The 13,160-nt window shown below is 39.9% G+C and overlaps 1 protein-coding gene across 1 annotated transcript in view; it reads right to left on the reverse strand.

The window, feature by feature from the left end:
- The window catches only part of IPCEF1 (interaction protein for cytohesin exchange factors 1), an 82,889-nt gene extending 75,615 nt beyond the window's left edge, over positions 1-7,274 (reverse strand). The window contains exon 1 of the mRNA XM_050314745.1: positions 6,979-7,274. Coding sequence (XP_050170702.1) covers positions 6,979-6,981 — 3 coding nt within the window. The 5' untranslated portion in view covers positions 6,982-7,274. The remainder of the gene's footprint in view (positions 1-6,978) is intronic.
- Between the last annotated feature and the right edge of the window lie 5,886 nt (positions 7,275-13,160).

A 13,160-nucleotide genomic window follows, 5' to 3' on the forward strand; every position in this document is an offset into this window, starting at 1 on the left:
ACACTCATATGCACCATGCATAGCTTTTACTTATGTGCATGAGCAAGGGCTCTGAATGCTTCACATAACTTCTCAGGGTCTACATATGTTTCTGATCATGACAACACACTGAAAATATGTGCCTACAAAACACTTTTTAAATGTATTTATATAAAACAGTATGTGCTTACCCTTGAGGTGTTTTCTATATATAGAAAAGCTGAAGATTAGGCTTCCTGTTCTCATTTTTTCTCTTCAAGTTCTTTCCTTGTTATTCATTGTATCCAGGTTTCCTTTACAACTCAGCTATACATTATTTTTCACTGGCATGGAATCAATCAAACCTGAATTTCGATAATACACATGCACATGATAAAGCATGAGACTATCCCCTAAAGAGATATTTGGACTTTCACATTTCAGTCAGTTCAACAATAATGATGGCCTAAGAATGAGCATTATGCTCCTGCTCAGTGTCTGCTGAGAGACCACAGCTTACAAGCCTTCAAGGTATAAAAGAGGGGTATAGTTATAAAACACTATCAATGCTCCTTGTCATCATATTAAACATATGCATGCTTTAAATCTCTTTCTTAAAAAAAAAAAAAAAAAAAAAAAAAAAGGTAGAGAATGAATAAATTCAATCTTGTCTACCAGAATGGTTTTAAACAGTGATTTAGTTGCAAAAACCTTTATATTTGGTTGTTCTAGCTTGTGAATGAGGCCAAACAAGACATTCTAAGTTCCATTCCCAATGGCAAACTCAAAGGAATTTATAAGAAGTTTTGCATTCAAACCTTGCAATAAGCTACATCCAGTATAAAAAGTCAGTCACCCTGTGGACCCCAAACAGGAAACACAAAGAGCCACAGTTAGTTCTTGATTGCCTCACACTTCTGAAAGTTTTCACTGTTACAAGACTTTACAATGTTAAACATTACTTTCTCCACCATGACCTTCCTTTTCCTAAGGCCGAGATGCAAGAAGGCAGGCAGGCTGCAAGCAGCCCTGGGACCTGCACTCATAACTTGCCAGTTCCCAGTTAATAGCTCCTCACCTCTGGGGTGGCCTTCCCTTGCCTAGGAAATACAAAATACATGCAACCACAGTCTGAAGATGGTAACATATTAAACTAGATGAGATTTCACAAAATGACTCTGTGGGTTCCATAGTCTTTGGACTAATCTTATAAACTCGAGCAGTCCTAAAAGTCAGCAGTGCTACATAAATGCCTCCATGCACTGATAAATGTTTGCAGGACCAGGGCCTAAACTAAACTACAGACCTCACTATTGTCTGGATTTACAGAAAATGATCCATTTGACTTATGTATGTTCTTTTTTTCATCATCATTACCTTGAATGTATTTTTATTTACGTGCATGACTGGACAGTCTGTATTTTGTATGAATACTGGCATTTACTCACAGAGGACAATAAAACAGCTTTTTCCCACTGCAAAAGCTTGTCAGGGAGCAGAGAAAAACACAGCTCATCCAGGCAGTCAAATGTCACCAAAAAAAACCAAGTAGGAAACCATGGAAGCAAATATTTTTTAAAGGTCTTGTATGACAGGCTGTTATACATTATCTGCTTGTTGTCGGGTTACAAACAAGTCAATTTGTACCATTTGGAATATTTTTGCAATCTATCTGAAATAAGAAACAAGAGGGGGTTGAGAAAATCCAACTAGCCTTAGTCATCACTGACAACCCCTCAGCAGCCCAGCTAGCTGAGTAATTACTGTGTTGTCCTCCTACAGAGAGTCATACAGACAAAAGCCTGATAACCCCACCAGTCAGACTGCAAGTGCCAGCTGCTTACACAATATTTGAAAAATAAGTTAAATAATACAGCAACACAACATCGTTGGAAATTACAGATGAGGACTGGCCTTTTGCAAGGATCCATTTGAAATAAATCTAGAGAACGTGAAACAAGAATATGCTACATAAAAAATACACATTTTGGTAGTCGCCATCTGCATGCTTGCACAAAAGTATCCATCTGGGCCAGAACCAGCAGAGACTGATGTAGGACCTGTCAGGGTTTCCAACAAAAGATGCTGCAGTTTGCAGAAAAGCACTAGACCTCTCCAGCTGTACCTCTGTGGAGGGGAAAGGGCAAGGAGGCTCTATCAGGCACACACCAAGCAGTATTGCATCCAACAGAAAGACCTTTCCCGTACAGACCTTCTGACCAGTACCACAGATGAAAATGCCACCAGGTACCAATGCTGGGAAGTCACTTGGTGCCAATCTTGGAGGAGGGAGATTCAGTGGTGGTACCACACTGTGCCTGCTTTCACATCACATAATGATAGCGCTGTGTGGATGGACCCTGCAGGCATCAAACTTTGTCTGGCTCAGGATACCTTTTTCTTTGCTGTGAACTACAATCCTCTGGTATTACAAATTCAATTCAGAATAATCCACTTTTTCTGTTCTATTCTGATTATAGTTTCACAGGAGAAAAAATGGATCCTTATTAAAAAAGGAATTGAAATAACACTTTTTTTTTTAAGAAGGTTAACTGGCGCCTGATGGTCTACAATCTGTCAAGTTAAGCAAACAAAGAGATGGGAAAACCCTATCTTGTAAATAAGGCAATTACAAATCTAGTTTCTACACTCTGGAATGAGGCCAGGATTTAAGTGTGAAGGATTGAGAAGAAAATCTGTTGTAAATTCCTTCAAGTGAAAGTCTCTATTTAAAAGGCAGAGAATACCAGTTTTAGAAAGGTCATGAAGTCACAGCAGTTTTTTCAAAGCACAACTCTAAATGTCAATTTGACCTCTTTAAAAAGGCAGACAGATACAGCTGCACTTTGAGTGTAACCCTTACACTAGAAAGAGAAGAGCAATGATCAAAAATAGGTTTTGCATTGAACTTTGTGTAGACAAACATGAAAAGAATTAAATACCTACTCAATAGGCATTATAACTTCAATGACTGTAAAAATTTATTATTGTATATTCTCAGTTTAAAGAAAAAAAAAACACAAGAGAAACATACCTCTTATATAAGCATAAAGGGACAAGTTACACACAACCTGCATCACTAAAGCTTTCACTTGTGCCTGGTTTTACCTGCTTTGTAAGAGGACTTGGTGTGTGGACAGGGAAATATGGTAACAGCAGACTCGTGTGCCTTGACTAGAGTTTCTGAGTCTAATCTCTTTGAGAAAGTTTTCAGCAAAGGTGAAATAGTGACTCTGAAAGACAGAGCTGACAAGCTGTGCCATTACATATCTGATGAATATTATATGAGTAGTTTAAACAGAATTCAATACATGAGTATATACATATACTCAGACATATACACATGTAAATACTTACATACTTCTATAAAGCTCAGGCAAATTCTAATGAAACTAGGAAATCAGACTGGAAAATCCAGTTACATTACACCTTTGCATTTTATTCATCAATTAAAAAGGCTGTGGGTGTTGTGACTAACTGGCAGACAGTAATGTTTACCATGGGGTAAACTGTTGCTTCTCCTCATTTTTAATTGGAGGTAAACTTTGGCACACTCCACTATAAACAAGTCCTGGCACTAAAAACAAAGAGACAAGGAATCATTTCATGGATGTATTCCCATAGTCCATCAAACATTCACCACTTATGCTGCCCAAGTATATTGTCAAGGGTGATAAACACACATATCAACAAGTCTGATATTCTGCTCCATTCCTCATCACAGAGGCATCCAATCCTGCTTTCCAAGGTAAGCAACAGTGTAGTGTTCAACCGCATTCAAAACCATGAAAGATCTGGTTATAATTCTCAGAAGCCTTCCTGAACAAATATAGCATAACACTGTACCTTAATCCTGGTCTCTATTTCTACTCACTGTACATATAATGGCACACACATACAAAAGTCAGGTAGATACAGAATGACCTTGCAACACTTCACACACCTCCTGTATGACACCAGAAAGCCTCTTGGCAAACAACCCAGTCACTTGCTGTCACTCCCAGCCAGAGTGCTAGCAGATCATAAAAATAATAATAATTTAAAAAAAATTACTGCAAGAAGGAGAAGGAAGGATCCTGGCAGAAAACTGATGACAAATTCTAGAGCAAAGCTACTCTAGCCCCATAGGACATGTAGGTAGACTCTAAAAGTGACCAACTGGAAAGGCTGCCACATTTCAGGCAGTACATATTTAAGCATCCCCATCTTACTCAAAATTATACTGTGGTTCAAGCAGGCATGAAGAGACACAAACATCTCATTTGTAGCTTTATGTATACTTTGAAAAACAAAGGTTATTAGTGATTGGTTTTTAGCTTATCAGGTTGCTACTCTCTTGCATTGCTACTTTGCTTTTTATGTATATTATTCTCCCCAAAAATTAAAACACAACGCCCTTAATCACAGGTTGTTCTCACTAATAAATTACCTATTTAATATGCTTATATAGGCTCTTTTTCACAGTACAAGTCATGTTGAAAATGCCCTGATTAAAATATTTCCATTTATTTGAATGAGTAATCAGTACTTATCAGTAACGTGGCACTTTATATCTTCAAAGCACTATAACTGCATATAAATGGATTATCTGAAAACTTGCCAAGAATATATTTTGAAATCTGATGCACAGACTCAGCTATTGCTTCCTAAAATAACTATTGGTTTCATGTGTAGTGTAATTTAATTGCAGTGAGGGCAATAGTGACAGGTCTGAAGAAGCATATGTGTTACTTATGGAAAGAATAAATAGTCCACAGGAGAGATAAAGATACCAGAGTAGACACTGTTCCATGAGGACATGGAAAAGCAGATGGCTCAGTCCTGTGAGTGGTAGAAGAGACACAGTCTATCCCACTTCCCACTATGCTTTTTGTTGAAGAGAGCTGTCGCACTCATGTGCAAATGAAGTCCCACATCCCCAAAACTGCTTGCAAAAGACTTGCCACCATTCTTTCACTTCCTCCTCTTTGGAGCTTTCTACAGACTTGAATGCCAAAATATTCAGGGCATCTGGTGCTGCTTTCTCAAGACTCTGGACACTGACGAATTACACTGTGTGAGAAATTAATTACTCAGTATAATGCCCTTTGTGTGCCTTTCCACAAAGTTCATATACCCGGAACACCCATGGGTTGAAAGAAGATGAAGGTGGGTACTCTTTTGCTTCACAGTTTAACAGGAAACGTTTGTACAGAAACAAGCTACTTCCAAAAGCACAGAACTAACTTGCCTGTCCGTAAGTTACATTCCTTTTTAAAAATTAAGGATTGTATTAGAAATGGCAAGGGTGTGGGGATGTGTCTTTCAACCCTATCATCTCAAAGGAAGCAGTATGAAAGAGCAGATATTATAGATCAGTTGTTTTCATTTTCAAAGGCTAAACTATCTTTTAGATCTATCAAAGTGCTTTCCCTTAAAGACTCAGAAGTGTAGTGGCATCCCTAATAATTTCCTTTTATTAAGAGGAAAAACCCCATAGTTCTTCAAAATAAATAGCTACGTTTTTCCAGTGTTCTGCAAGTACCTCAACTGAAGGAATGACAATCATAATTGGAGATGATGATTTTATTCCAGATAACTACAAAACTGCAAAATTAATGATTCTGTATGTTACTGCTCCCTATCCTTTTTTCCTGTGTGGTGTCACTGAACTGAATCTTTTCATGCATTCGATTGCTTCAATCTCCTTTAAACATCAAAACTTCACTACATTTATAGTGAAGTGTGTATGGTGGCTTTTATCCAGAAGGGCCTGAAAGCTCTTGATGAACTCTACCAGGATGCAATTACATATGGCCTACTCACATCTCTGCAAAGATGTAAAGAGACATCAAGAGATCATTAAGTCTGCTCCTCCCAGCAGGATCAATTATACTTGGGCTATTCTTTATAGAGGCTGCCTAACCTGTTCTTAGAGACATCAAATAATGAAAGTTCCACAGTTCCCTTCAGCATCTCAAAGCAGTGCTTAACTCTCCTTGATATTAGTTTTTTTGACCAAATTCAAGCTCTCTGATGTAATTTAAGCCTACTGTCTCTTATCCTATAAAAATTGGTCCTACAAATTTCTTACACATATCTTGAATGTTTGTTCTAAAGACACCAACGCAGTCACCATTTTCTTATGACTATGAAACATAATTTGATTTAATATTTCCTCAAAGGCCAATGTTTTCTAAGCAAGGGGGCTCTTTCCCCCAGTTGGAACTACCTGTACTTCAGGTTATTACAGGCACTGCCAGTACTGAAGTGACAGTCACCAAAAGGAATGGAAGTGCTCCCCTAGCAGAGACAATGAGAGGCTCTCTTGAAGAATCTGCTGAGAACAAGAGCCCTGCCCCCTTTTTTTTTTAATCTCTCCTGCACTGGTTAGAAACTCAAGTTATTTGCCATCTGTTCCCAAGCAGTTCATTTCTCATGCAATCACAGAGTTTGGTATACACTCAAAATAAAATCTGAATGCCTGCTAGTTGTGTCCCTCTTCAGTTGGGGGGGGTGGTGGGAAACACAAAGAAAGAAAAGTCAGGCTTTGCTCAGATCTTGTTGGCCTCTCTGCACTGCTTTTTCCATTCTGCTGCTCCTTAGACCCTTTGAACTGCACTATTAAATACAATAGAAGCCAATTAAGTCCCTGACCCAGCATGCTCAGGAAGTTACAGCTGAGAGATGTGCTTGCTACAAAAAAGACCTTTCTTATAATCTAAGTAGGTAAAAGACAGACTGTAATAAAGGGACAGATCATAAAAAATCCACTTCTTCACCAGTGTCAATATAAACAAAATATCCCACAGAAAAAGATGCATCCTACATGTGGAAAATAAAGATGTAGCTGCATGGAGTATGTGTGGGGGTGTCTGCAAAACTACTGTTTCCCCCAAACTCTGTCACCTGTCTGTCTCATTAGTTGGGAGTTTTTCCAGCATATAACCCTTCACTACCACTGAGCTTCAGTAGATAAACATGTAGATTGGGTATTAAGAAGTTTATAACATGGGCAGCACAAGAGACAAATTGAGTTACCATTTTCTGGCTGGTGACTGAGGCACCAAATCTCACAGTTATCCTCCTGATTTCAAGAGGGAAGCAGGAGGCAAAGAAGCCATGCAGTCTGAACAATCCCCAGCCCTAGGACAACACCCGCGTCTTCTCCTTGAAGCACTGCTTCAAATATAACAAGCAAATCATGCCTAAAAAATGTATAAAGCATTATTATTTTAAAATAAAACACTTTATAACAGAGTTGCAACATATATTGACTCTTCAATTCTCTAAATATAGTTTTAACTTACCACAGATTTAGAGATCTCTCAGGAAAATCATAAAGTTTGCACATACGAACCAATAGGTCTCCCCGCCCAGAGACTCCTCTTTCCTTTTCCTCCCCCACCCAAGCCCTGTATACAGGAAGAGAGATCACCAGCTGTCTGCTGAAGAAAACAACTACTGAATAGTGTGCATCAGTCAGATGGCTTGGATGATTCAGCTTTTCCACGTGAACTTTACTAAGTGGCACACAAATGGTGCTTTGTGCATTTCTGTATTTAATAGTCCAAGTACAAAACCCAATTTCTACTTGAAGAGCAACTTTTCATCTTAAATAAAGCAGTATATCTGTTACCTTACAATGGCTCCAGTTCTCAAACCTGTAGAGGTTACATCTCCCAGAGCTTACGTACTGCAGCATCTGCGCCTTTAAAAATCCATTTTATATTGTTCTCAAAAGTTGTACCCAACAGGACAGTGAAAAGAGGATCTAGTGACAAGTTCATAATTTTGAAAGCCACCTGACTTGAAGTGCACTGGTTTTAGAGTGAGAGGGCTGGGAAGGAACAGAAAAGCTAGATGTTGCAAGAAGTCCGCTCTCCCAAAATACAACAGCACAAAAAGCAGCAGCTTGATCGTAAGTGTCCCACAGTTACCTGCAGCTCATTGTCTGGAATCTTGTAGGAGAGTAATATTAAAAGTTTCCAGTGAGCAGGCTGAGATAAAAAAACTCTCAAAATGAAAAACACCAACATTTCCTTGGTGTATTTTATGTTTAACATTGCTCAAAGATAAAGAATTAGTGCCTAGTTTTACTTGCTAATTTCCTCAGCCTTTACTCATTTGTTCAAATGTTCACTTGAATCCTCTTCACCAACAAGATCCTATTTTCATTTCACCCCTTCAGTCATAAATCAGAAACAGCTCTTATAAACCAATCAGATTTGACACAAAAAGTAGAAAGAAGGATCAGACTTAGTGCTGCATTGGACAGAACCTCCTGACAGACAAGCCCTGTTAACTTAGCAGGAGAAATGTGAATTTATCCCCAAGTATAGAAGCAGCACAAGCATGTTGAACACAACACTGCCTTCTGCAGGCACACAAGTGTGACAAATGCAGGAACTGCTCTAAAGTGCTCAGCAAGGGTACCTCGAGCAAAAGGAAAAGGTTAGCAACAGACTGAAGGGACTGGTCATTACTGGAAGTCACTCAAGACCTATAGGGAAATTAACAAAAACGTTGTTTGGCCTGGTGCTTTGAACAACAGAAGTAAGCCTTTGGGGTCACCTAGTGTGCCACTTTTCATTAGGGTACTACCTGAGATTTTGTCTTAGGGGTGCAAGTTAGGCAAGAGTACTGGAAAGCAACCAGAGAACCATGTTTCAGCAGAACTCTTCTTCCACTAATGGCTTTTGTATGTTTTTTGTGATTTTATAACTGACTTCCACGTCCTCAACAAGATGTCTCCTCTCACAGCCAGCTATGTGAGCAACCAACACTGAGTGAGACCAGAGGGTGCCCAAAATCTTCTACCTTTTGAAAACATCAAATATTTCATTGCAAGCTAGACCAAAAATTCCCATTTGCAGGAGTGACCCGTGGGAGGTGTCATGTGCTTTGGCTACTGTGGGTGGTTCAAATTTCTGGTGATGTATGTTTTCAATCCCTGCCATTTCTTGATAGCAACAGGAGTCCATCTCATCACAGCTCCCCATCACACTCCCTGCTCCTTGGTCAACCACTGGGAAAGTGAGTCATGATACTGAAACCTGAGCCTCTTCTACATTCTGCTAGAGGCCTTATTTCCCACAACTATTCCAAGCACAGCCAGCCCCAGTCAGTAGCAGGTCAAATGCATTTCTTGTGGTCAGATTCACCTGTGAGTGAGCACCTTGGGGTGTCCTGCCTCAGTGCCTGTCACAGACAGCCCCAGCTTACTGGTCCACTTTGCTTTAATAAAAGCCTCTCTGTGCAGCACTAGGTGAAACTTCCCTGTGGAAGTCAAGTGTGGAGCTCAAGTGTGCTGCCAAGCCTTATTGGTTTTTAAAAAAAGGCTCCACCACACTACCTCTGTGTTAACACTGTGCAACACATTCATCCCTTCACAATGTTCCCACACTTCCAGAGGAAAATGCAAACTTTGCAAATCAAAAAACAACTCATGTATCTTGTCACATTAGCCTTTTATTCTGGTCTTTGTTGTTGGTTTTTTTTTTTCTTGGGGGGGTGTTTTGGTTTTGTTTTTGTTATTTAGTTTTCCAGTCCCAGACTCATTTGCTATTCAAGAGTACCCTTAAGCTAGTTCTGACCTACAGCTTGTTGGAACCACAGCCACAGCAATCAAGTACAGCTTATCCGACCACAAGGAATGAGAAACAGGTGTATGACCCAACACACCACACCAGGCTCTCCCCTCTCTCCCTGCTAATTGGAAGTGACTCTCACCTGGCTCCCAGCTCACAAAAAAAAAAAAAAAAAAAAAAAAAAAAAAAAAAAAAAAAAAAAAAAAAAAAGCCACACTGCAGGAGGAAAGAAATCCCATACTTGACTACAAGGCAGCAGGAAGCTGACAGTAAAAATCCAGCCCATCCCTGAAAGAAAGCCGGAGAGCTGCTCGAGTGACAGCAGGAGAGGGCGCCCTGGAGCTCACCAGCGGCCCGCTGCTGCTTGCTTCAAGGGTTAATGCCCAGCCCCATACAGCAGCATCCCGTGGGAAACAATTAGGTCCAACTGATCCTAAACATTTGTACTTCCTGTCTTTATTACTCCTAAAAACATACCTGAACAATTACTCATCTCTTCGGTTACCAAACCCAAAACTTTTCTAAACATGTATTTTGGGAGGTTAATCAGAAGCCTGTCGCTTGTCTCCTAAGCAAGAAGAAAGGAAGAGAGGGGCTGCTGCTTTAGCTTCTGGATTCCTCCTTGCATTCTTGTCCCTCCACTGCACAGATAGCAGGAGAGGCCAAGCAGGGAAAGGCAGGAGACCTCTGTGGTAGGTCTGCACCCATCCCTCCAACAGGACCTGCAAATCCAGAGCTAAAAAACTCCGAGCAAGGAAAAAAACCCAGACTTTTCTTCCTGTCCAGTGATACGAAGCCAATGTGTTTGGACCTAAAAGGCCAAGGACTGCTTGGGGTGGTCTAAGCAGCTTCAAAGCAGAGTATAAGCCAACAGTTTACTAAGCAGAGAGGAATTCTTAAAAGAATAAAGAGCTTGGAAATACTGTCTTGTGCACAGTGCTATTTTTACTGGAAAGCTCTGGCCAAAACTATCTCAGACATCAAAACAAACTAGATTATGCTATAAATATTAAAAGGATTTATAGCTGTTTGTTTGTGCAATAAATTCCTGGAAAGTCCCTTGGCCTTAGGGTACAGAGGAGAACGTCAAAGAGGAAGAAGGACATAGGGAAAGGGAAATAATTAATTTGGACATCATGTATTTTGTTCTCATCCTACTCACTTATAGCAACTCATACCAACTTCCCACCAGAAAAAAATAGTCAAGAACTATGCCAGACGATATTAAGACTTCTGCAAATTCAATGGGACATTCAGTGGGCTTGGGGAAGACAGTCTTAGGAAAAGATGCATTACACCTAAGAAAGCCTTTGGTCAAGTTCTGTGGAGGCACATTTAAACACCACAGTTGCTCTGCAAGAATCTACAATACATGAACTACAGCCCTCACTTCCTACTATCATGTCATAAAATCAAAAAAATCACCCAAGATGCAGCCACTAAAGTTTGGCTGATCTTTCACCTGGGTGAAAATCCTTAGTTTCATTATTATTCAAAAAGTATTATTTATTATTATTCACAAGGTAGAAAAAAGTAGAAAAAGTCTTTCTTCTTGTGTTTTGGTTTTGAGGTTTTATTTGTTTGGGGTTTGTGTTTTTGTTTTTGTGGTTTTTTTTTAGAGTTTAATATATTAAGGCCCATTTGTGACTACTTGGAATTACTAACATTTACCCTGGAAATATGTGAGGATTTCCTAAGAAACATTTGTACTGAAAACAGTGAACGGGGGATGGAAGAGGAAAACACATTATTAGGTAGCACTGAGACACGTCATTACTTGGGGGAAAAAAACATTAAATACATATATCAGTTTAGACTGCCTTGAACAAAAAAGTCTCTAAGCAAAGGTCACAAGGTCTGAGGCTCATTACCTGGAAAGGCATTCCCAGAGCACATCTAAACACACAGCAGCTGGGCCCCACCAGCAAGCACAGCCCACTGCTTCATCAGGATCTTTTCAACAGGTGCATTTCAACAGTTCCTACTTTGGCCCACTTTTACTGAAGGAGAACCACATTTACGGAGACAGGGGAAAGGAAACAAGCAACCAACCAAAACATCAAAAACAAAGAAGTCAAAACAACTAACCCACTTTGCTGAAGATGGCACAGTAAATTGGACTGGGCTGTCCTCTGATTCTTTCTTTGGCTGCTTCCCAGCTGCCAAACTGCCACTATACATAAGCATTGTCAATGTTCATCCTCACTAGAGTCCAGGGAACAAACAGGAACCACAGTCTTAAACTGACTCCAAGGATTCTCCCAATAAATCAGCACTCTGTGGCAGTTGTTTTACACTCAATTATTCAGTCTCCATATCCAGGTAATCAACCATGTATTTGCCTAAGAAAAGGTATCTCTGTCCTCCTCCAAAAAAATATATTGGGTTAACTCCATAACCAATTAAGGGAGAAAGTCAGTGGCTTCCATCATCCAGAACAACTGCGGTGGCCACACAGGGAGGTTTAAAAAGAAATGTTTACATCCATTCTATGTCACGCTAAAACAAACACATTTCTCACACTGGCAACAACTGGAGGACACCCGAAGATCTAGAGTTTTTTCCACCACTGAGTATGTAATCCTCATTTTTCCTCCTTCTGGCAAAGTATGTGCAACAGACAGCTCCTCCCTGTTTCATATTTAGTATGTATAAAAAAGAAATCCCAACTCTAAGTAATACTGGTTCAGTAATACTGTTTTAAAAATTCGACCTTCCACTTTTGGACTAAGTCCAGAGGAACCCAAACTAAGCTTTTGGATCACTGGATGAGGCCCCATGGGAATGACACAATCTCACCAGCAGTTACTATCACAAAAGAAGACAAAACTGATATTTAGGGACTCACCAGAGAGCTGGGTCTGCATTGTGCAGGCAACACGATAAAGAGGGCATACTATTTTAAACTGATGCAGCAGCAGCAGCAGCATGGGCAGCAGAATTTGGTGAAACTGCATACTGACAGCAGCTCTTGACTGCTTTTGTTATACATATTACAGCTCAAGTACCATGTGTGGAACTATATATAACTACTTTGAATGAATGCCTTTGTTTCATATTCTAGCATCATACAAATGTAGCAGTAGAAGCACGTGTGTACTGCACTTGTGTGGGTTGCTTTCTTTGCAGAGTTACTGCCATGCAGCTGGAACTGTTCAACACAACACAGATGACCCATACATGTAGCTTAGCCCAGCCCCTCTTTCTTCATTCTACAAGCTTAGTCTTTTTGGAGTGCTCTTTCTACATTTTAGTATAAGTCATAGGCTTTCTTGAGAGCTCTTGTCCATTATAAAAACTTCACATCCTGCAAGGCGACACGAATGCAAAAGCATTCATATGTGATTGCCTCAAAGAGCACGTGCTCCATCACCACAGCATGTGTGAAGAAAAACTCAGGCTATAGAGAAGAAAGAAGATACAACTGTACAGCAGGACAAAATTAGGTTACTCCAAAGGACCCAACAATTTTCCAGTTGAACACAAGTATTTCTACCTCACACTTTGAGGTGGTGCACTAGGATGTATGGTGGAAGCTGGGAGAAGAAGTACTTATTTAAGTGCAGAAAACACAAGGAACACAAACAACAAACACCTTCCTCCAAGATACCAATCCTGCTGGCAAAGGCATTT

The sequence above is a fragment of the Myiozetetes cayanensis genome, unplaced genomic scaffold, assembly GCF_022539395.1.
Source record: "Myiozetetes cayanensis isolate MyiCay16 unplaced genomic scaffold, myiCay2020 scf2-11, whole genome shotgun sequence".
Classification (NCBI taxonomy): domain Eukaryota; kingdom Metazoa; phylum Chordata; class Aves; order Passeriformes; family Tyrannidae; genus Myiozetetes; species Myiozetetes cayanensis.